At 42.6% G+C, this 25864-nt stretch overlaps 1 protein-coding gene across 1 annotated transcript in view; it reads right to left on the reverse strand.

The window, feature by feature from the left end:
• LOC311035148 (uncharacterized protein) overlaps positions 1-25864 on the reverse strand; it is a 62254-nt gene that overhangs the window by 21949 nt on the left and 14441 nt on the right. Inside the window, exons 2-8 of the mRNA XM_084043227.1 lie at positions 25092-25804; positions 22952-24806; positions 15699-15875; positions 12779-12946; positions 8383-8550; positions 8130-8303; positions 329-378 (exon numbers count right to left, since the gene is read on the reverse strand). Of these exons, the coding sequence (XP_083899353.1) occupies positions 329-378; positions 8130-8303; positions 8383-8550; positions 12779-12946; positions 15699-15875; positions 22952-24806; positions 25092-25782 (3283 nt within the window). The 5' untranslated portion in view covers positions 25783-25804. The remainder of the gene's footprint in view (positions 1-328; positions 379-8129; positions 8304-8382; positions 8551-12778; positions 12947-15698; positions 15876-22951; positions 24807-25091; positions 25805-25864) is intronic.

Here is a 25864-nt window from a genome sequence, read left to right on the forward strand (position 1 = left end):
GTAGCTTTTCAGCTACAATAGCCGTTTTTAATCCAAATAGGGCAATTGTGTGACACCTGACCGGAAAAAACAAACAATGGGCTTACAGACAGACAGACAGACAGACAGACAGACCGATTGATAGGCTTACAGACAGACAGACAGTCAGACAGACAGACAGACGGACAGACAGATTGATAGGCTTACAGACAGACAGACAGACAGACAGACAGACAGACAGACAGACAGACAGACAGACAGATTGATAGGCTTACAGACAGACAGACAGACAGACAGACAGACAGACAGACAGACAGACAGACAGACAGACAGACAGACAGACACTCACATCTTGTAAGGAGTTGAGGTTTAATCCAGTGTTCTCCTCCATGATTCACACTGTAGGAAGTAGAACAACAATGAATCAATGTCTAACTCTAACACAACGTCTCCACTACCTGACACTATCAGACTGTGTTAATAAATACATTTACTTTTCTGATGTTTGCTATTTACTGTATGTTTAATCATTTGACAATGTAACAATTCATTTAAACACATATTAACCACATTACTACTTACTACTGAAATGCTATACGTTCAATATTGAAACACCTACACACACACACACTACTGAAACACTCTCACATACATACATACTTTGTAAATCGATGCACGTTCATATATGAAACTTTATACATACATACTCATCTGAACACTTACGCATACATATGAGAAACACATACACATACATATATACTTCTGTTTCATATACACATGCATACGAAATGCTTGGACGCATACAAGTTAAACATTTATACATTTATATCTGAAACACTCACACATACACATATGAAAAGGCTGCATGTATATTGCTGAACACTTGTACATTTACAACTGAATTTATTGTATATTATTACAAACTAAAATGAAAACTTTAGATGTATGTGCAAGGCTTTCACATGTATTCATACGAGTCATTTCAGTAGTACAATACATTCAATAATATATATACACATAATTTCAGTGATATGTATAAGTGAGTTCAATATAATGTATACAAGAGTTTCACATGTATTCAAACAAGTGATCTAAGTAGTATGTATAAATGATTTCAATAGTGTATATATACACAATTTTAAAGCATATACAGATCATTTCACATGTATTCATACAAGTAATATCAGTGATGTATATAAGTAATTTTGATAGTATATATACATCATTACAATAGCATGTATAGATCATTTAACTATTAGGTATACAATAATTTCACATGTATGCATACAAGAAATCTCAGTAGCATATGGAAGTGGTTTCAGTAACACCGGAAGGCACAGGCAGGTGCGCGCGCACACCAGGAAGAAACTTCCAGAGAGAAGGAGAAGATAAGAAGGAGAAGACAAAGGCAGCATGGAGGGGAATAATCTGAGTTCCCGTTCGCCAGCACTCGCATACAAACGGGACGGGCGAGGAAACAGGAGGGGAACGGAGACCCACTTTAATTAATTTGATATCGAATACTAATATATCACCTACGCAGCAGTGTAAGGTGGCGAATTCTTCATGCGAATAAATACGTTTTTTTTTTGCCTGTTTTTTAAAACCTTATAAAGTCAATGCAAGCTTCCACATCAAAGACGAAATTTCGCAGAGCGAAAATGCGTCTTTTATTTATTCGGACAGCAGTCGTATTTTGTGGAAATTCGCTGGTGACTGCTACACCTCTGACCAATCAAAATGCATTTATGTAGGCCTATTAATTTTATTAAACAATCTAGTATAGGCCATCCCATTGGATAAGCGCATTGGTGCTCAAAATGGGGTCCGGGGACCCCATTTTGAGGTTTGTGGCCCCGCCACAGAGCACAACAAAACAATATATAAATCAACGGCCCGAGAGAGAGAGAGAGAACGAGAGAGAGAGAGAGAGAGAGAGAGAGAGAGAGAGAGAGAGAGAGAGAGAGAGAGAGAAAGAGAGAGTGCGCGATCGAGAGAGAGAGAGAGAGAGAGAGAGAGAGAGAGAGAGAGAGAGAGAGAGAGAGACCCCCTCGCATCGCAGGGTCCTTGGGACTCGGGAGTGTTCTGGGGGTCCCCAGCAGTATAACCACTTTAACCATGTATAGCCTATATCAGCTATTTGAAAATATCCATTCTACAAGCTCACAATGCAATGCATTGTGACCCCCTCAAGGACCACTGGTTGAGAACCACTGATTTAAAGGAAATGGCTGTAATGACAATACAGGGGCAGTTCATGCATTCATTTAGATTAAATAGAGTAGAGCAGGGGGGTTCAACAGGGGGTCCTCAGAGTTACTACAGGGGGTCCGCCAAATCATTGTGTGATATGATTTTTTTTTTTTTTTTACATTAACCACTTGAACCCTAGCAGCCGAAAATAGCAGATCTACAAGCGTCACGTTTCAACTAAGCGGCATCAGGCCAGGGTTCATTAGTGAGGAAAATGGAATAAAAAAATAAAAAAAGGTTCAGTTGAACGTTTGAGAACCTTCAAAAAGCAGGTTTTTGAGAGATTCTTTTTATTTATTATTTATTTTATTTCTAAAGGAAAATTTGTAATAGAATTTTTATTATCAAATAAATTGATTAAACACTTTAATCAACCCTATTTTATACTCCGTTGTACAAAGGTGTTGTGCAAAATAACAACATGTCCCAAAAATATAAAAAGTTAGGCCTACTCCTAAGGCTATCATATAATGATTTACTTATATTGACTGTATCGATAGCTGTTTCACTCATGATACAATGTCTCTTTCTTATAATATTTTATAATATAAAAGTTTATAATATTTAGAGAAGTTCTAAGCTTGTAGCCTACTTAGGCTGTTGTGAAAGTTTAATATTTAGAGAAATTCTAAGTTTCAAACGCAATAGTCAGTGGTGAAAGTGGGCCGGAACGGGCCGGAACTACGTTCCGGTAAAAGATTTGGTGGCGGAACGCCGTTCCGTTAAGAAAAAGTCAAAGGCAGCTGTGAAAATCCCATATTAAATAACCTGCCACAGACCCATGGCCATGTTCAATAATAAAACATAATCTACTAACGTCAGATTAACATACAGGGCGTCACAACCATTCATTGTGCGTACGACGGGACACCCTCACTCTCACAGATCCGTGATTTCCCCCCACTTTTTGCGATTCTTTTTTTTTCTCCCCCCGTTCCGCATAAACTGCTGCTTTCGTGTGAAGTTAGGTGGTTTCAACTAGGCTACCTGGGTACTTCTACTTCCACTTGACAGCTTTCTGCTCACGGAACACAGCTCCACTTGACTAACGCGCATCGTCAAAAAGTAAATAACACGGACGTGGGTCATGGGACATTATGGAATATAAAGACTTTGTGGCAAAAGTTCATATTTACAACCATGATCTCTGAAACCAAGACAATGTAACAACCAAGCTATGGAACAAAAGTGTGTTTTCTTTCATCTTTGCAGAAGGTGAGTAATTCATCTTATCTAATGCTGACAGTGGTGGAAAGTAATTAAGTACATGTACTCAAATACTGTACTTGAGTATAATTTTAAGGTAATTTTACTTGACCGGAGTATTTCCAATTTGCAATATTTTTATTTCTATTCCAATACATCTCAGAGGCAAATATTATACTTTTACTCCACTACAATTATTTGAAAACTTTAGTTACTACTAGTTACTTTGTGGATTTTAATTATTATGACAAAACATACATAAACTCGTGCTCGTGCTCATTTGATTTTGCTATTTTGTCTCATCTGTTTAAGAAAGTAGGTAGCTGATATATAGCACTTTTACCTTAGCGCTAGGTATACTCTTGGTTGCTTGTTTTTGCAGAAAATGCACTTAAGACTTCTGGTGATTAATAGTTTAGTTCCCTACCTATGTTGAATGCACTTATTGTAAGTCGCTTTGGATAAAAGCGTCTGCTAAATGACTGTAATGTAATGTAATGTAAAACCGCTTCAGCCCCATTTAAACTTTGGCTTTTTGAAAATTTACTTGGTATTGTATTAATTTTTGTGTACAGCTGGTTGTTCCTACAAAGGAAATTAAAATCTTTCCGAACAATAAATCATATGTGACCAAGGACATAAAAGATGTAATAAATGAAAGGAAAATAGCCTTCATAAACAAAGACTTCGGTGCACTCAAGTTGACGGAAAGAAAGCTCAAAACAAAAATGAGGCAGGCAAAATTGACACATAGACAGCATCTAGAGGATGCGTTTAAAGCCAAAAATCACAAAAAGGCGTGGGATACTATGAAATCCATGACAGGAATGTCATCCCCAACCAAACCTATTGTGACAGATAATGAACTTGGCTTTTCTAATGACCTAAATACTTTCTTTGCCAGATTCGAATCATTAGGCGATTCCTCTAAGTGCACTGAAATACTCAAGGCTGTAACACCTGCCCCCTCAGACAGAATTGTCATCACTGAAGAGGATGTCAGAAAAGTGTTTCGGTGTACTAACACAAGGAAAGCTAATGGTCCGGACGAGTGCAGTGCTTTTCTCCTCAAAAACTTTGCATCTGAGTTGGCTCCTGTGTGGCAACCAATTTTTCAAACCTCTGTAGACACACACACAATTCCTCTGTGTTGGAAAACCTCACACATAAAACCACTACCCAAAATCCAATGTCCAAAAGAACATAAGGATTATAGACCCATAGCTCTCACTTCAGTGATCATGAAATCACTGGAAAGAATACTGTTGCAACATCTTGTAAGTATAACTAAAGACAAATTTGACCCCTGTCAGTTTGCTTATAAGAAAGGTTGCGGTACAGAGGATGCGGTTGTCACACTGGTCCACTTCATTACAAAACACCTAGATAAGTCTAATAAGAATTATGCAAGGTGCTGTTCTTAGACTTCTCTTCAGCTTTCAATACAATACAGTCTGATATTCTGGTGTCAAAGATGGTGCAGTTGCAACTGAATCCATACTTAATTCACTGGTATGCTTCCTTCCTTACTAACAGAGTACAGAGGGTGAAAGTGAACAAAACCCTCTCCGCAGCATTAACTACTAATGTTGGTGCTCCCCAGGGTTGCGTAAGCTCAGCTGTACTTTTCACCCTTTATACTGACAGCTGTCGTACTGAGGAATGTCTGTCTGAATGTCGCACTGACAAAACAGACCAATACATTCTAAAGTACTCTGACGATACAGTTTTGATTTCCCTTTTGGATAGTTACAGTGATCCTGGACTGCACCAACACAGAGTAAATAAGGTGGTGGAGTGGAGCGATAACAACGCTCTTATCATTAACACAAAAAAGACAGAGGAGATTGTTTTTGGTGCCCCACTAGAGATACACAGATCCCCCATAACTATTCATAGTGAACAGATCAACCAGGTATGTTCGTATATATACCTAGGAGTAGTGATTGAATCAGTGGGTAAGAAGACAAAGCAAAGAGTCTATTTCCTTCGCCGTTTGAGATCTTTTGGTGCTAGTAGACAGATTCTTCTTTTGTTTTTCACTTCTGTTATAATGAGTGTTCTTCAGTACTGTAGTACCACCTGGTATGGATGTCTGTCTGTAGCCTTAAAGTCACAACTGCTGCAGCAACTGAACATTTGTTCAAAGATTGTTGGACAGCCACTTCAGAGGCTCTATACAACTACGTATAATGATAGTATGATAAGGTTGGCAAGGAATATCACTTCAAACACTAGCCATGCTTTGTATGGAGAATATAGGTTGCTGCCTTCAGGAAGGAGATACGGTGTTCCTACATACAATAAGGTCAAACTGAAGAGGTCCTTTGTCCATCAGACGACACTGAGGCTTAATCAGGATTTATAGGCCAAGGGTAGGCTGAGAGGTGGACATTGTTCTTGTCTTTGTATGTCTTTATGTATGTATTTTGTATTGTGTTTTGTTTTTCTTGTGTCATGTCAAATGTGTGAACTGTTTATTGTTGCATACATGGCTGCTGGGTCGCAAGACAAATTTCAGTGTGAACTGACAATAAAGTATTATCGTATCGTATCGTATGTTGTACAGTATGGTCAAGTTGGACAATATAGCTTTGTTTTCATCATGTGTATCAGGGGTGCAGCCATGGGTGGGCCTGGTGCATCCAATCGATTTTGCAAAAAGGATCTAGTTTGCTTCCTTTTTTAAATAAAGGGATTACTCTTGCCAACTTGAATTCTTGTGGGACATGACACTGACTTATGGATAAGTTTGTAATATGGGCTACTAAGGGAGCAATGGAGACCGCTGCGTCTCTGAGGAATCTGGTGGGGATGTTGTCAAGGCCGGTGGCCTTGTTTGGCTGTAGGGCGAGGAGTTTTTTTTGCACATCAACAGTCAAAACAGGTTTGAAAGAGAAAGAATCTTTTTTAGCCCCTAGTTTCTCATAGTGAGCTTGAATGTGGTCGGGGCCATACAGACCTGAATGCTGAGGGAGTTTGCTTACCAACTGGGTTGCAACTGTGGTGAAGAAACTGTTAAAACAGTCCGCTACCAATTGCTTGTCGGTAGTGAGCGAGCCACTTGAAATAATGCAAATGTTTGTAGATTTTGTCTGAATTTTTCCGTTGCAGCCTAATTGTTTTAGTGCCTCCCACAGTTTTTGTGGGTGGCTTTTGTTAGCCTCTATGTTCTCATGTTTACATTTTGTACATTTGAAAACCTTTTTTGTTTTCATTGTCCAGCTCCTGGCACCAGACCTGCCAAACTACACGGACATGTGGGCCTCCTTTCTTTAATATCCAATTTAATTGATTGACTGATCTGATCATAACACATAACGTTACAGCTTTGATTATGTTGATTGACTGCCCTTATCATCGCATCAAGTAATAAAACGTGCAGACCCAAGTGCTGCAGTATTTTATTTATTTTGGGTAATCTATTTGAGAACGGCGAAGTCGAAGCATGAACGAGTTTAGCCCTGAAACATGACTGTCATATTATGACAGTCATGGATGAACTTCAACCTGGTGTTTGCACTTTCTCTTTTAAGTCTGTACATCACATAAACGTTCATATTTGCCAGACCTGAAAGGTATGGCCTACACGAGCCTTTGTCACCATTTCGTCCATACATGGTATGTCCGTTTGTGGTTAGGTTTCTTCAGTCCGGTTGTGCTTAGGCCATGGGGCATGCAATTTATATTTGAGATCTGAACGTTTATGTAGATGTATGGAGCAAAAAGGGATAAAGTGCAAACACCAGGTTCAAGTTCATCCATGACGGTCGTGACAGACAACCTTCATGTGATCCATGGACACGAGCGGTTTGTTTACATTCTAATATCGACTGCATGGCTCATTTGCATACACGTGAATACGTGTGTGTGTGTGTGTGTGTGTGTGTGTGTGTGTGTGTGGGTGTGGTGGTCTTCTTTTTAATATGTGGCTCCAGTGTTGCTAACAAAGCATCCAAGTGGGCCACTGACATCCTAAAAGAAACTTTAAAACAGTCGGGATAATGCCGCAGCTTAGCAATATTGTATAACAGTACCTCTGCCCTTTTTGCAAAGAGAGTTGCTTGGGAAGGACAACAAGGAGTATGAAGGACAAACATCATCCTAGCAACAAACTGTTTGTGATGATGTGAAATGGGAAAACGACTGAGATGCCTTACAGCCAAAGGCTTAAGGCTTAGAGAGTTTTTCCTGGCAGCTGTCAGAGCACTAAATGAGGACAGACACAAAAACTAAAATATAGAAACAAAAAATAACTTATTGGAACAGACCAGTGACTCTCATTCTCTGTATATAAATGCCTCCTTTTGAACATTTGATTGAACACTGCCACAATTGGATAGATATTGAATCTTCACATTATACCTGGACATGTTGTGCTGCTAAAATATAAGCTATTGTACATGTCTATAACAAGAGCCTGACCAGACTCTGTTTACATTACATCCAGTAATATATACTTATTCTACATGATTATTGTATATTCTGTATTAGTATTGTTAATACTACGTCTTTGTTAGCACAATTTTAACGAACAAGTCCTATCAACTCATCAAATCCCATTGTAGTACATATTTAAGTTGGTGACAAATAAAATCATCTTGATTCACTGGCCCACTTTCCCAACCAATGAAAACATTCTAAGGGAAACACTGCACTAACAAAAATGGACACATTCCAGTTCTACTCACCTGAGAGTCTCTAGTCCAAAATGTGGACTCTTGACTGCAACCGAGAGTTGCTCTAGTCCAGGGCCTCCTGTTTGGTTCAAGTTCAGGTCTAGCTGTTTCAGATGGGATGGGTTGAAGGTCAGAGCTGAAGCCAGAGAAGAACAGCCTTCCCCTGTGACCTCACAGCCTGACAAGCTGCAGAGAAATACGTATTTAACAAACTGCTGTTTATGTTCAAGTAGAGATCCACACAGAGAGAAAACAAATGATTTACCTCAGGATCTGCAGTATACAACTCTTCAGTCCAGCAGAAAGCACGTTGAGTCCTGTATCCTGTAGGCAGTTAAAGCTGAGGTCCAGTTGCTTCAGATGAACAAGATTAGAGCTGAGAGCTGAAGCCAGAACTTCACATCCTGTCTGTGTGATGTTACAGCCAGCAAGTCTGTAATTACAGATGAAATAGCTTGATGGACTGTCTGGGTTTTTAAGTAGGGACCCAAGATCTGGAAAAAAAAGTAGGCAGCCAGGAATAACATAATCTAAATAATCTTGTTAACTACCAGTAGGATTTTTGGAACCATTATTAACACTAAGGATGAAGTAATTATCAGATGGTGTTACTTACTAAGAGATTTTTTTTAAAGTTCTTGTTGTAAGATAAGCTGGTAGACCAGCATAAGGGATTTGTGTGACATATTCTGTATTGATATTCATATTATGTTCTTAACTCTCTCAGTGCCAATGAAATAAAAAAAATATTGCGAACTGTGCCAAGATTCTTTTGTTTTTTTCAAAGTAAAAAAAAAGTGCTTAGGAAGCGAGATACAGCCTTTTTCAGTTGTAAGTTCAACAAGGAGTGGATGGAGCTGCACATCTTCAGATAATGATATCTTGGGTTCTGAACACTTTTGTTAAAAAAAAAAAAAAAAATCATTTTTTTATTTTTATTTTAAAAACTCTGGATTTTTCGTTCTGGCAGGGAGGGTATACATTAAAAACTCGGGATAACTCGGGGTCTGGCACTGAGAGAGTTAATACAGTTGGTGTTCAGAATGAATTTTCTCAGAGTTTCTATCACGCCTAGTCCTAGACTCTGACAGAATCATTCTGGCTGCCGATATGAATATCCACGTGGATGTTGCAACCGATAGCCTCAGTAAAGCGTTTATTACATTAATTGAGTCAATTGGTTTCTCTCAGTGTGTAGATAAACCTACTCACAAGTTCAACCATACCCTCGACCTTGTTTTGGTCTATGGTATTGAAATTGAACATCTCATAGTCTTCCCATATAATGAGAACCTCTCCGACCACTATTTAATAACTTTTGATTTTACATTAATTGATTACTCACCATTGGACAAAAATGTATTTGGTAGAAATATATCTGATAGTGCTGTGGGCAAATTTAAGGAAGCAATACCATCAGCCATCAACTCAGTATATTCCAATACAATTGAAGATCTTTATACCTATAGCCCCTCTCAGGTCGACCACTTTGTTGATAATGTCACAGGCTCCCTTCAGACAACGCTTGACTCTGTTGCTCCTTTAAGAAAGAGGGTAATAAAGCAACAGAGGCTAGCCCCATGGTATAACTCTGGAACTAAAAATCTCAAGCGAACGTCACGTAAGCTTGAAAGGATATGGCGTTCAACCAAACAGAAAGAATCCTGTATAGCCTGGCAGAACAGCCTTAAAATATATAGGAAGGCTCTCTGCAATGCCAGAGCCACCTATTATTCCTCTCTAATAGAGGAAAACAAAAACAACCATAGGTTCCTTTTTGACACTCTAGCCAAATTGACAAAAAGTCATGACTCTACTGATCCGCGTATTCCTATATCCCTTAACAGCAATGATTTCATGAATTTTTTCAATGGTAAAATCAATACTATCAGAGATAGTATTGATAACCTACTATTCTCAGCCCCTACCGGACCGCCCTCCGACGTAATATCCTCAGAAGTGACTGTACGACACAGTGTATATTTGGACAGTTTCTCCCCGGTCGAGCTCTCCGAATTTACTTTAATGATCACATCTTCCAAACCAACGACCTGTCTCTTGGATCCAGTCCCAACTAAATTGCTTAAAGAGGCCCTGACCCCGGTTGGTGCACCCCTACTCGATATGATCAATATGTCTCTGGTGACGGGCTACGTACCACAGTCCTTTAAGGTAGCTGTCATCAAACCCCTCCTCAAGAAGCCTACTCTCGACTCAGGCATTTTGGCTAACTATAGACCTATATCGAACCTCCCATTTCTCTCTAAAATCCTTGAGAAAGCAGTCGCCAAGCAGTTATGTGATTTTTTACATAACAACAAGCTATTTGAAGCTTTTCAGTCAGGATTCAGAGCACACCATAGCACTGAGACGGCATTGGTGAAGGTCACAAATGACCTCCTGATTGCATCCGATAATAACCTTCTCTCTGTACTGGTTCTGTTGGACCTCAGTGCTGCATTTGATACTATTGATCACCATATTTTGTTGCAGAGACTTGAGCATCTGGTTGGCATTAAGGGTGCTGCATTGAACTGGTTTGAGTCCTATCTGTCTGACAGATTTCAATTTGTAAACGTTAACGATACACCTTCACTACGCGAAAAGGTTAAATACGGAGTCCCACAAGGCTCTGTACTTGGACCAATACTATTCACTCTATATATGCTTCCCTTAGGTGAGATAATTAGGAAACACTCTATAAATTTCCATTGCTATGCAGATGATACACAATTATATCTATCAATGAAGCCAGATGAAACAGATCAACTGGCTAAACTTCAAGCATGTCTTATAGACATCAAGAGTTGGATGACCCGTAATTACCTACTCCTCAACTCGGACAAAACTGAAGTTATTGTACTCGGCCCTAAGCACCTCAGAGATAAATTAATCGATGAGAATTTTACCCTAGATGGTATTACCTTGACCTCCAGGGCCACTGTAAAGAATCTGGGAGTCACGTTTGACCAAGACATGTCCTTTCAGTCCCACATAAAACAAATTTCAAGAAATGCCTTTTTTCACCTGCGTAATATTGCAAAAGTTAGGCACATTCTGTCCCAAAATGATGCAGAAAAACTTGTCCACGCATTTGTTACTTCTAGGCTGGACTATTGCAACGCCTTACTATCAGGCTGCCCAAGTAAGTCCCTAAATAGCCTGCAGCTTGTCCAGAATGCCGCTGCGCGCATACTGACAGGAACCAGAAGAAGAGATCATATCACTCCTTCATTGGCCTCTTTGCACTGGCTCCCGGTTAAATACAGAATAGAGTTTAAAGTTCTCCTCCTCACATACAAGGCTCTCAATGGACAGGCACCAGTATATCTCAAAGAACTCATCGAGCCCCGTAAACCAGCCAGAACACCACTGCGTCCACAGTATGAAAAAATGCTTACGGTTCCAGTAAACCCCCACAAAACTAGAACAGGAGGTAGAGCATTTAAGTTTCAAGCACCTCAGCTGTGGAACCTTCTCCCAGTCTCAGTCCGTAAAGCAGACACACTCTGTATATTTAAAACTAGACTAAAAACCTTTCTCTATGATAAAGCCTATAGCCGAAGTGTATAGACTCAGTCCCCCTATAGTCATCCTCTCTCCCCCACCTTCCCCTTTCTCCTCTCTCCCCTCGTCCTCTCTCTTCCCGTCCTCCCTTTGGTTGTGTGGGTTTGTGTCCCATTGGTACAATCGTAATTAACCCTGTACGGATTCACGCTCTAGTAAGGCCTGCCACTAATTCTACAACCGGGGACTCGTTCCCCGGAGTTTCTTCTACCACCCACGTCGCAGGTCCATGGACTATTACTATGGACCCCCAGCTGCGGCTCAAGACTGTGACTGCGGACCGGGCCTGGGCCTCTCCATGGAGTCTATGGACTGTTACTACGGACCCCCAGCTGCGGCTCAAGACTGTGACTGCGGACCGGACCGGGCCTCTCTCCATGGAGCACGACCTGGACACGACCGTGGACTTCTACTACACTACACTATACCGCATATTATATTATCTTAAACATTTTTATATTATTCCATTATATACTGCATACACACTATTGCTGTACTATATTATACTATCATATGCTAGTATCTTACACTATTATATTTGCTATTATTGTTATTGTTACTGCTTGCACTGTATCTCTTTCTGTCTCTCCTCTGTCTCTCCCTTTCTCTCTCTCTTCTTTCCCCCAACACGGTCGAGGCAGAAGGCCCCCGCCCTAGAGCCTAGGGTCTGCCTGACGTTTCTTCCTGTTGAATTAAGAGGGAGTTTTTCGTTGCCACTGTCGCAAAATTGCTTGCTCAGGGTGGGATGTTGGGTCTCTTCTCTACATGTAAAGTGTCTTGAGACAACTTGTTGTGATTTGACACTTTAATAAAATTGAATTGAATTGAATATCAATGTAAATAATATGATGATCTAACAAAGTTTTCAACCACTTGTAATGCAATCAGAGGAGTATACGTTTTAAATATTGCAAGTCAGCTTGGCTGTTTATAGCCACTGTACCTTATTATACTAGTCAGTGTGGATCAACCTTATTCACTCTCTTCAAATACAATCTCAACACAGTATTATAGTTTGTATATATATATAATTATAATCACATAATAAATAATCACACAGAATTGTTAAAATAAATTATTGTAAATTGTCTGACCTTAGAGTTTCTAGTGGACTCTTCAGTACTGTAAAGATCAGGTCCAGTATTGATGATTCTTCCAGGTTGTTGTAACTCAGGTCCAGCTCTTTTATGTGGGAAGGATTAGAGCTGAGAGCTGAAGCCAGAACTTCAAATCCTGTCTGAGTGATTTCACAGCCAACGAGTCTGTAATAACAGATTAAATATAAGATAAGAGTTGATAAAAGAAATGTATATACACAAAGTTAACTGCCAAGAAAAAGAATATTTAAATATAGTTTTCTAGACATTTGACCAAGCTCAGGCACAGTGGTTAAGTGGCTGCCCACCACCGCGTAGATCATGGGTTAAAATTCACTGGGGTGCATCCAGCTTTGTCGAGTTTGTCTATACGAACAACCATAAACGTAACCTCAGGAAACTATGTCTAAACCTAAACTTATTTCTAACCTTATCCTCAGTAAAACAAATACAAGAACCGCTGGTCCGCGGAAACAAATGGGGGTAGCGTGCTTTGGGGCGAGACTTTCTGTTACTCCAGTCAGCCAACGTCGCCGCAGCCGTGGAGTAATTAAACACCACAAACTACACGGATTACGTTCACACTAACACCCTGGAGCGATTTAGAAGCACTTCTAGATTTCTAAAAGAAATCTAACACATATGTTGATTTAACGTTAGTACATGTGTTTCATTGTTGGACATTCATCATGGCAGGTTATAACATGGGCTTTTGGGACAGGACAGCCCCTCTTCGCCGGTACAACGTTCAGGTCCGCCGTATCGGCCCGTTCCGACCCACTTTCACCCCTGAGTACCTGCCAGGCGAGTACAGTGATGGCCCCATGAAGACAAAGCCACACATTTGCATTTATATGTGCGAGGGTCGATTCACTGGATGTGTGTCCGCGTCGGACGATGAGCAATTGCTCAAGGCAGCAGCCGCCCACGACGCATCTATTGTTCTGGGGGGAGGGGGCTGATTTCTTTCTTTTTCATTCGAAATTTTACACGGCACACTTAGCATATCTTCGCGGCCCAAAAAAGGTCCGCCTGCCGCGAACTGAATCTTCAGTTCATTGGACCTGTCCAGCCTTCCCAGGTCGTGATTTAAGGCCTCACTTGAGTATTTATTTCGTGATCTAATTTGGGGTATTCTGTGGCAGCTGACCTTAAGTGTTAGAGTTTTGCGGGTACAGAAGATGATCTAGTGATCACTTACACTATATAAGGAACTATATGGGACGATGGGAAGCCCCCGCCGGGGCCCCGCCCATCACCACTGGGTGGGGCTTTCGCCCTACTGGACTTGGGAAGCCCCTTCGGTGGGTGACAACGCACATTCTAATACAGTCCGAAAACCCCATTTCAGCACCTGCCTCATGGCATGCCTCGCTAATCATTAGACTGCCAACCCTAACCTCCTGGGATCGAATCCCGCTGCCGCCAGTATTTCTCCAACAACCGCAGACAATTATTTTCGGCGATAAAGAATAGTTTTTGACCGTGACTGAGACGCGTTGTCTCAAGTAAACTTAAGCCACGAGAGGCACCTCCGAGCGAGCTAAAACGAGCGAGTCCCCGTGCTAAACATTGCAAAGTTCGCTTGAGCCGACTCAGTGCCGTCTGAGTTATGTACCGATAGGCACAGAATCGTAAATCATGTTTTGGGGTGAGCGTTTGCCCCAACTGCCACTCAAAGTGACTACTGGCCAATCACAGCGCGTCTTTTCCGGGACTTTCCCAACTCCTGTGCTTTCAAATAGCCTGCATCACTTACACCGTATTCAAAAACCCCACTCCTGGAGATTCTGGACCTGTCCGTTGCCAAGATGAGATATCTATGATGGTTTGAGTAGAATCACACACTCTTGTGTATTGGGTAAACACAATATAACACAACAAAATACTGCATGAACAAATGCACCATTTACCACAAAACAATTAGAAAAAACATGTATTTTTAGCTTTCTCACACCTTATAACTACAGTTGTTTGGCTTTAAAGCGAGCCCACAATGTTTCTTCAGGAACAATATTTTCTAGTTAAATGTTTTTGGTGAATTGAGTACAAAGGACCCCAATGGGTTTAAAATCCTCTTAACAGATCTTGTATTAATAATAATAATAATGGATTTTATTTATAACGCACTTTACATTTACAAGAAATCTCAAAGTGCTACAGAAGGCAATTGCATAAAAACAGAAACATCACACCAATAAAAGAAAACAATTAGGAAACTAGAATAAAACTATTAAAAACATGGGGCATAAAGCCTAGAGGTAAAACCAGCTAAGAAAATGCTTTGCTAAAAAGGTAAGTCTTTAGTCCTCTCTTGAAGGAGTCAACTGACTGTGGAGCTCTCAGGTGGACAGGGAGTGCGTTCCACAGTTCAGGAGCGGCCGAGCAGAAAGCCCGGTCGCCCATGGTACGAAGATTTGCCTTGTGGGTTTTGAGGAGGTATGTGTTTGCAGAGCGGGTGTTGAGGGTTTTAGAGGGACTAATTCCTTGAGGTAGGAAGGAGCGTTGCCGTGGATGCACTGATGTGTCAGCAGGGATACCTTGTATTCGGGTTAGGGTACTGTACTTCCCTGTGCTTATCTTTACAAACTGTTAATACAGTATTACTTAGCATTATTCTAGTCAGTGAGGGTTACCATGATGTCAACCTTATTCACACTCTTCAAATAAAGTCTCACCACAGAATTCATGTTATAATCACATAATAAATAATAAACACAACTAATAGATCCTTATCAGACAACCTCACACTGATAAGAACCAGTATGTATAGATCTATAGAACCAGTATATATAGATCTATAGAACCAGTATGTATAGATCTATAGAACCAGTATGCATATACTGCACTCACATGTAAATGCATCCCACAAACAAATAATTGGTTTATACAAATAACGGTTGTTAATGAATCTGACCTTAGAATCTGCAGTCTACAATGTGGACTCTTCAGTCCAGCAGAGAGAGACACCATGAATGGATCCTTCAGTTTGCTCCCACTGAGGTCCAGTTCTGTTAGATGTGAAGGATTAGAGCTGAGAGCTGAAGACACAACTTCATAGTCTGTCTGTGAGAGGTCATCACAGCCACCAAGTCTGTAAAGATTAAATGTAAAATCAGAGATGATCTAAACAGATTAATGTACATTTACTGTCAATGAAGTTAACTAAGAGATCTTCTATTTAGTTAGAAATGTTACACGTGTTGTAAGGTAGTGCGCCACCATGTGGCCAGTGACCCTATTCTTGGCAGATCTACAAACTCACAACACAGCACATTGTGAGCTTACATTAACATGATAAGCAACAACATATATTGAACAAAACAATATAAATACAGGCTGTGCACCTTCATGCTCCCCAGAGGATGACCCCAACTGATTTTAGTGACCGAATAGTATCTCCTGTAGCGCCACCATTAGGTCAAAACGTTCACTGTCACAACATTTCTGAATGTACTGGTCAGATTGTCATTAAACCTGTTGATCACATTCATTTTCCCCGAAGGATTAAACCTGCTGCTTTTACTGACCCCATGACCTCTACTCTAGCGCCACCTTTAGACCAAAATGTTCACTTTCACACATGATGTGTGAACATTTAATGTGAGGATTGTCATGAAACTTATGGAGCACATTGATGCTCCCTGGAGAATGAACTCTACTGATGAAGTGACCCCACAACCTTTCATCTAGCGCCACCCTGTGGCCAAAAAGAACTATATAGTATTTTGTTTAAAATGTTAGTTCTTTATCATAAGTCAAATTAAAGCTGTTGCTGTTGGTTACAATACAGTGAATATACAATATAAAACCTGGCACTAAAACATGATATTTATTTGTGTAAGGTAGAGTTCTGGTTCAAAGGTCATTTAACATCGCCACGGCACATCGGCAAGAATGTTGGACAACTTATTTCCATTTAAGCCATTTATTTCCGTTGCACACACACATGAGTTATTGAGCAAGGAGGAGCTGCGGCTTCATGGTTATGCTTTTATTCAATGACGCATAACCGAGGCCTGCTGACTCCAGGACAGAGGAGTTGCTGCTGCTGCTGACAAACAATAACTGGAGGGACAGGCACTCAAGCAGTATATATAGCAGGCCTCTAATTAGGAGTGAGTGAGGGACAGGTGTGATTAGGGATTGAGAGTGAGTGAGAGCAGGTGAGAGGGGTGGAGCCAAGCCATGGGAATAGGCCAGGGGGAGGGTTGCTGTTACTGACTAGGTGACTCTTTTCTACAGCCGCCCCAAATACTGTAAGGATTTGCAACTCCTAAGAGTCATACTAGGAAGTGTGATTTGGGGGTCCTTGGGGATTTCAGGCAGGGAAACTGAGTGGACACACACATAATGCCAGTGGCTGAGGACTTCAAAGCTTGGATGAGAGGGGTCCCGCCGCCCCATTAGGAACAAATTTGGGCTCACGGGGTCAGGGTGTGTGATACTGGGGACATCTCCCGGGGTAGGGGTGTGTAAGTGACTGGTCAATAGTAGGGGTCTCTGAGTATTGAGATGGGTGAGGTCTCCTCCAATGCTGTCCACCTGTGCTTGTCTTGGGATTTCTGGCTGAATATGATCATCTACAGTGGGGGATATGTGAGCATCTGGAGAAGGTTTCAGCTGGGCTGAAGCATCAAGGAGGGTTTGGTAAGGTTTGCACTGGCTGAAATCTGGAATAGACATGATGGTGGCAACTTCTTCACAGAAGGCAGGCTTGATCTTGAGCTGATGGCTATCAGTCTTGGTTATATATGTCTTGGTTAGGGCCATCTGGGGCTTGGGGCCAAGTGTCAGCATGGTAAAGGAATTGAGGGCTTTGGTGCGGCTGCTGGATCTCCTCTCGATGGGGCACTACGTGTATAGATGGAGAGGTATTGGAGATATTGAAGCACCTGGCAACAGAAGGGTGAGGTTCAGTGTACCTGGTTGGACCTTGTAGTGTCCAGCCAAGACGAGTCTTAACTGCTGCTGGTGCTCCTGGTGGGCCAAATCAAACTGGGGCAATAGGGGAGATCAGGTGAATATTATCTGAGCCAATTAGAAGTAGTGGGGTGACCTTATGCATTGGTGACAGTGGCAGTCTACGTAGGTGTTTGTGTTGTCTTTGGAGGGAACGGACAGGGTGCGTGTGCTCAGACAGGGCAAGTCGTTCTGCAGTGAAGGCATGGGTGATGGAAAATTCTCTAGAGCTAGTGGCCGAGCTAACCTTAAAGGAGACACAAGCCCCCTTCAGCCTCTCCACCCCTTGCCGTACTGTTTGGATGGCTAAGTCCTCTGGTTCTCCATCCAGCTGGAGTCTTTGAGCTGCGGACTGTAGGAGGATGGTTCGCTCTGACCCGTCATCCAGCAGTGCAAAGGTCTCCAGAGTGCGGCTGCCATTGCGTAGGATGACTTTGATGAGTTTCAGGAGAACATGACCTGTGCGAGTTGGGCGATCAAGGTAGAGGCTCTGGGCTGTGGAATTGACATGGTAAGAGTTTGTATTAGAGGTATTGTTGATCTCACAAAGGATCTGTAGGTGTCTCCCTTGGCAGGTGTTACAGTTTCTCTTCAGTGTGCACCTAGCTGCAAGATGTGGTCGGGCACAGCGCCAGCACCTCCTATTTCCCTTGATCCATTCGGTGACTTGCTGCTTGTTCAAGACTTTGAAATCTTCACACTGACTTATATGGTGGCTTGTGGAGTCACAGTAGGCACAGGGGGACACAGGGGGCATTTGAGGTTCAAAGTGCTCACCACTGCTGTCAGCTCCATGGAATATGGTCATGGAATGGGTAGTTGCTTGTGGTCTGTGGGATCGAGGGGGGTTTGGGCCTGGGCAGTCACTTCTCGGTTGGCAACGGGACTCCATCTGCAGCCACTCAGAAAGGTGGGTAAGGTTGTATGAAGCATCTACCTTGAGTCTGTGCATGTTACGCTTGAAGCGGCTAATCTGTTCGTGGGGGAGTTTCTCCAGTAGCCGATCCACATGGGAGCCACAGAGGAGTTCGGCATCGCCTTCGTCAGCCATAGTTTTCATCAGCCCAACCAGGGCTTGGACGCGTAGGGCAAAGTCATCAAGGGCATGACCATCCCCAGAACGTACAGGGGGGAGAGCCATTATGGTTTGTAGCTCTTTGAGTGCCAACTGACGTGGCCGGCCATAGCGATCATCGAGGGCTCTCAAGGCTTCAGTGAATGGCTGGCGGGCATAGGAGTGTGCCAAGGCCAGGCGTCTGGCCTGGTCCACCTTAAGGTGGTCAAGAAGGACATGGAACTTGAATTCTTCAGTTTCTTCCGGGTCAAGCAAGTTGTTCAATGCCATTCGCAACATCCGGTATTGCACCTCATCCTCTTTGGTAAAGTCGGGGAATTTGGGAGCCTCAACTGACCTGAAGTGCCTGGATCGACCAGTGGGAGGGGCTGTAGATGAAGGATAATAGGATTGCGTTATAGGATGGAAAGATGAAGGATTGGGCGACACTGGCTGATGGTAAAGAACTGGACGATGTGGAAGCAGGGCGGAAGGAAGGGCTGAAGGATGAGGGGACACAGGCCGGTAAGGCGCTGGATCGTGTGAGGGGACTAGTTGGTTATGGGCTGAAGGAAGAAGGGGGGGAGGGGGTGGAGGTAACCTGGTTAAACGGCGGGAGCTGCCCTCTGGTCTGGAGCCTTCCTGTTGCTCCATGAGGCGCTGCAAGATTATTCCTTGCTGCTTCACTGTCTCGAGGAGGTGTTTGATGAGGTCCGCTTGACTTGGCTCGCCTTCTGATGGTACTGTGACATCAGCTGCGGGGGGTGACTGGGCTCTGCTTTGAATTGTGAGGGCGCGGCCATCGTCATGGTGTTCACCATCTTCCTCTTCACAGTCCTCAGGAATATCTTGCTCCTCCTCCTCCTCCTCCTCCTGCTCTTGTTCCTCCTCCTCCTGCTCTTCCTCTGGCTCATGTGTGCGTGATGTATTTGTAGCTCGGTTCTCATAGCCAAATTCAAAGCCCTCCAGGTGCTGAGGTAGGCGGACCGGGCGACGAGGGGGTAAAGCTTCTTCGGTTGGCTCCTCTTCAGCCATGGCAATGTTCAGATCCCGTTCTCGAAGGACCACTTGTAAGGTAGAGTTCTGGTTCAAAGGTCATTTAACATCGCCACGGCACATCGGCAAGAATGTTGGACAACTTATTTCCATTTAAGCCATTTATTTCCGTTGCACACACACATGAGTTATTGAGCAAGGAGGAGCTGCGGCTTCATGGTTATGCTTTTATTCAATGACGCATAACCGAGGCCTGCTGACTCCAGGACAGAGGAGTTGCTGCTGCTGCTGCTGCTGACAAACAATAACTGGAGGGACAGGCACTCAAGCAGTATATATAGCAGGCCTCTAATTAGGAGTGAGTGAGGGACAGGTGTGATTAGGGATTGAGAGTGAGTGAGAGCAGGTGAGAGGGGTGGAGCCAAGCCATGGGAATAGGCCAGGGGGAGGGTTGCTGTTACTGACTAGGTGACTCTTTTCTACAATTTGTATTGATTGTTCCATTTCAGAGAGCTGGGTTATAAGGCCTGATTTATAATTGGTTGCAGGGCAGTAAGGAGCACCTCACAACTGTGAGCTTGTAGATCGGCTACCTGACATGTTACTTATTTTACTAAGTTTTTATTTTTAGCTGAACTAGTGAGACTGCTGGTCCAGGTGGGTGTAACTAGCAGGGCTTTTAGACTCTTAAGATCCTTACACACCGGGGGCGATTTTTTCATGCGAATAATACGTTTTTTTTAAAAACCTTATAAAGTCAATGCAAGCTTCCACGGAGCAAAAAAGCGAAGCGAAAAAACATATTGTATTTATTCGGAACGAGTCCGAATTTTGGGTATATTCGCATAATCGCCGGTGTGTAATGACCTTTAGTCTTGTTTTTACCTGTCTTTTCCTGGTCTTTATTTATACATAAACACAACACCATCAGTCACTATTTGAGACCCAGACAGGATTTGAAACGTAGTTATTATTGGATCTTTTACATTAGTGGTTCTCAAACATTTTCATGTCAAGAAAATGTATTTAGCCTCAGACCCATCTGAAAATATGTTGTACCAGGGACCCCATGAGACAAGATAATGTGTTGTTAAATATCTAAGTTATTCAACATTTCTCAATTATTAAAGTAAACAAAGAAAAAAGAAAATAGCTGATCTACAAGCCCGTTGCAACACATTATGAGCTTGTAGATCAGCTATTTTTGAATAACTGAAGTATAAAAATAGGGTTAAAGGGTTTAAACCATTCCTCATTTATCTAGGGACCCCCTGGAATTCCTCAAGGACCCAAAGTAGTGTCCCAGGACCCCACTTTGAGAACCAATGTTTTATGTTAACCATCATCATATCTAGTTATAGTGTATAACATTTATTATATTATCAATAATAAGGGTAGTAATAATAATAATAAGGGTAATAATAATAATAAAAATAATAATAATAATATTATTAATAATAAGGGTAATAATAATAAATGTAACTAGAAAAAGTGCTCCTCGGAGCACAACTCTCCGCTGTTGGGAATGTTCTATCTGTATAAGTGTCCTATCCGTCCTGTCTGTATAAGTGTCCTATCCCTCCTGTCTGTATAAGTGTCCTATCCGTCCTGTCTATGTAAGTGTCCTATCCGTCCTGTCTGTGTAAGTGTCCTATCCGTCCTGTCTGTGTAAGTGTCCTATCCAATTGTTACAGTATCCGCCATTTCTCAACCATTTCGTGATTGTTCCTGTCTTACCTCACTCTTACCAGACTTGTGTTGGGAATGTTGGGAATGTTCTAATTCTTATGTTCTAACTGTCCTATCCATCCTGTCTGTATAAGTGTCCGATCCGTCCTGTCTGTATAAGTGTCCTATCCGTCTGTATAAGTGTCCTATCCGTCTTGTCTGTATAAGTGTCCTATCCGTCCTGTCTATGTAAGTGTCCTATCCCTCCTGTCTGTGTAAGTGTCCTATCCCTCCTGTCTGTATAAGTGTCCTATCCGTCCTGTCTGTATACTGTAAGTGTCCTATCCGTCCTGTCTGTATACTGTAAGTGTCCTATCCGTCCTGTCTGTGTAAGTGTCATATCCCTCCTGTCTATGTAAGTGTCCTATCCGTCCTGTCTGTGTAAGTGTTCTATTCGTCCTGTCTGTATAAGTGTCCTATCCGTCCTGTCTGTATAAGTGTCCTATCCGTCCTGTCTGTATAAGTGTCCTATCCGTCCTGTCTGTGTACTGTAAGTGTCCTATCCGTCTGTGTAAGTGTCATATCCCTCCTGTCTATATAAGTGTCCTATCTGTCCTATCTGCCAATTATGTATCAGCCATGCAGCCATTTCGTGATGGTTCCTGTCTTACCTCACTTTGACAGTGGCCAAGACACTGTCAAAGTGACGCCATGTATTTATACAGTATTTCACCGTATTGTCACGTGTCACGTGAGGCTTAGTCTCGCGTAGCCAGACCCCACAGAAAATGAAAAACAGCGACCTCTGCTTTTCTGATATTCTGTGGAGTCTGGCAGGAGTATAATGTTAGACTAGAGCGCAGGGAAACACCGGTTTCATGTCTGCCTATAGCGCATCACTTCCGGTTGGTGCGACCATGTTTTCATTCCCACTAACAATATTTCTACACGGAACACTAACACCACTTCTCCCAGAGAACATGGATGGTTTTGGTTATAAGCCCACTTGTTTCTATGATGAAAGAGTAATTTAAAATGTGAATATCTTTCCGTGGTTTTGTCCGCTCCGAGGACGCTATTGTTAAATTAGTTTCGGCTAGTTTCGAGGGGGGGAGGGTGGATCATGGTGGATGGACATGTGAATCCCGCCCACTACATTTGATTGGGTAAAGCGCGGCCCACTTCCTGATCTGAAGGCACGCCCACTTTTAGCCAATGCGCACTGGTTAGGACGAACCGCTCCGACAGATTCCACCGCAGGTCGGAATCTGTTCTTGAGAGATTACGTGAGGCTTGACCAATCGGTGTGTCATATTTAGAAAGTGAAAACAATACTCTCCTGCGGAGAGTAATAATAATAATAATAATAATAATAATAATAAGGGTAATAATAATAATAATGATATTAATAATAATAATAGTTATAGTGTCGTGGTATGAAGGTAGATTGACTCTGTTCTAGTACGTTTTCTATTTACATGAATACTAACCGAGCCTTTCTGCTGTTCCTCACAGCTGGGATCAGTCTCCGTCGGCCCTCCTTTGATGTGTTGTATGTGTCCAGGTACAACTCATCCAGAACCTCTGACATCTGCAGCATGAAGGCCAGAGCTGAACACTGGGTTGGAGACAGTTCTGTCTTTGACTTCAGGTATTGTTGAATCTCCTGAAATACTGAGTGGTCGTTCATCTCCATCAAACAGTGGAAGATGTTGATAATTCTCTCAGGGGAGTGATCTTCAGTGGTCATCTTCTTCAGGTTGTTGATGGTTCTCTGGATGCTCTCTGGACTGTTCTCCGTCTGACCCAGCAGGCCTCCTAACAGACTCTGGTTGGACTCCAGCGAGAGACCATGAAGGAAGCGGACAAAGAGGTCCAGGTGACCGTTTTTACTCTTCAGGGCTTTTTTCATGGCGCTCTGTAGGAAGTCATCCAGGATCATTTCTTCTTCTTCTTCTTCTTCTTCTTCTTCTTCTTCTTCTTCTTCTCCCCCCCCTCCTCCTCCCAGGAATGTCTTCAGTACCTTCATGTTCTTCTCTGTGAAACAGTGGAACAGGTATACTGCAGCCAGGAACTCCTGGATGCTCAGATGAACAAAGCTGTAGACCTTTTTCTTGAAGAGCGCACTCTCTTCTTTGAAGATCTCTGTGCACACTCCTGAGTACAGCGAGGCTTCTTTCACATCAAGACCACACTCTTCCAGGTCTTCTTGGTAGAACATGACGCTACCTTTCTGCAGATGTTCAAACGCCAGCCTGCCCAGCTTCAGAAGAACCATATTCTCTCTGTTCTGTTGATTCTTTCTCTCCCTTGATGGTTTACTTTTCTTTTTTCTTTCCTTTCCTTTCTTTTTTACCATGTGAGTCTCATCATACTTCAGTTTCTTCCGGTTTGTCTGGACCAACAGGAAGTGGCTGTACATCTGAGTCAGGGTCTTGGGCAGCTGTCCTGTCTCGTCTGTCTTCAACATGTCCTCCAGAACGGTAGCAGTGATAGAACAGAAGACTGGGATGTGACACATGATGTGGAGGCTCCTTGATGTCTTCATGTGTGAGATGATTGTGCTGGCCAGCTTCTCATCACTGAATCTCTTCCTGAAGAACTCCTCCTTCTGGAGGTCTGTGAACCCTCGTACTTCTGTCACCATGTCAACACATGCAGGAGGGATCTGATTGGCTGCTGCAGGTCTGGTAGTTATCCAGAGGAGGGCTGAGGGGAGCAGATTCCCCTCGATGAGGTTTGTCAACAGGACGTCCACCGATGATGTCACTGTGACATCAGAAACAATGTCATTGTTGTGGAAGTGCAATGTAAACCTGCTTTCATCCAGACCATCAAAGATGAAGCCAACCTTCCAGACAGCGAGCTGCTCTGCTGTGACCTTCTTTAATGTTGGATGGAAAACATGGATCAGTGTGAGAAGACTGTGCAGCTCATCTCTGACCAAGTTCAGCTCCCGGAATGAGAATGGAACCAGGAGAATAACATCTTGATTTTTCAAACCCTTTGCCCAGTCCAGAGTGAACTTACGCACAGAGAATGTTTTTCCAATGCCAGCGATGCCTTTGGTCAGAACTCTTCTGATGGGTTTGTCTCTGCCAAGGAGGAGGGGCTTAAAGATGTCACAGCAGTTGATTGGTTTGTCATGGAGGGTCTTCTTCTTGGAAGCTGTCTCAAGCTGCCAGACCTCATGTTGGTTATTAACCACTTCACTCTCTCCCACTGTGATGTAGAGCTCTGTGTAGATGCTGCTGAGGGAGGGCACTTCAGTGACGTATGTCACACGATCAAGTCTGTTCAAACTGATCTTATAATCCTTTAACTCCTCCTGCAGACTGACATCTGCTATGAGAAGAGAATGAAGACATTTTAAACATTCAGGTTAATTTAAACAAACATTAAGATTTGTATGCACATTATTAATTAAATGCCCCCTTAAAATCTACAATTCACTGAGAAAACAGTTGAAATAAATAACATAAGATTTTGAGTTGATAGATGCTTAGCATCAACATTTGAACATGGAAACTCATAAAACAATGTGGACATTTAGTCTGACTATGTTTTCTACCATTTAAGTATTTCAGGTAACATGAAATATTAATTAGTGTAAATTGTGCCCAGTCTTACTTTGTCCAGGTGTGGTTTGACTGGGTGTCTTTAGTCCAGGTGTGGTTTGACTGGGTGTCTTCAGTCCAGGTGTGGTTTGACTGGGTGTCTTCAGTCCAGGTGTGGTTTGACTGGGTGTATTCAGTCCAGGTGTGGTTTGACTGGGTGTCTTCAGTCCAGGTGTGGTTTGACTGGGTGTCTTCAGTCCAGGTGTGGTTTGACTGGGTGTCTTCAGTCCAGGTCTGGTTTGACTGGGTGTCTTCAGTCCAGGTGTGGTTTGACTGGGTGTCTTCAGTCCAGGTGTGGTTTGACTGGGTGTATTCAGTCCAGGTGTGGTTTGACTGGGTGTCTTCAGTCCAGGTGTGGTTTGACTGGGTGTCTTCAGTCCAGGTGTGGTTTGACTGGGTGTCTTCAGTCCAGGTGTGGTTTGACTGGGTGTCTTCAGTCCAGGTGTGGTTTGACTGGGTGTATTCAGTCCAGGTGTGGTTTGACTGGGTGTCTTCAGTCCAGGTGTGGTTTGACTGGGTGTCTTCAGTCCAGGTGTGGTTCTGGATCTCTTTCCACACTGGGGACAGCCACAGTGTCCTGTTGGAGCAGACTGGTCCCAGTATGAGGTGATGCACTGTCTGCAGAACCAGTGTCCACAGCTGGTAGAGACTGGATCTGTCAGAACCTCCTCACACAATGAACACCTGGATGCCTGCTCTTCCATGACATGACTCCTCTTCCTCTCTCTGTGGAGGTGAAGAACATGTATTGTTAATTATTATTGATACATCATATTATATTAATAA

This window comes from Gymnoscopelus microlampas, assembly GCF_963454915.1.
Source record: "Gymnoscopelus microlampas genome assembly, chromosome: 19".
NCBI lineage: Eukaryota > Metazoa > Chordata > Actinopteri > Myctophiformes > Myctophidae > Gymnoscopelus > Gymnoscopelus microlampas.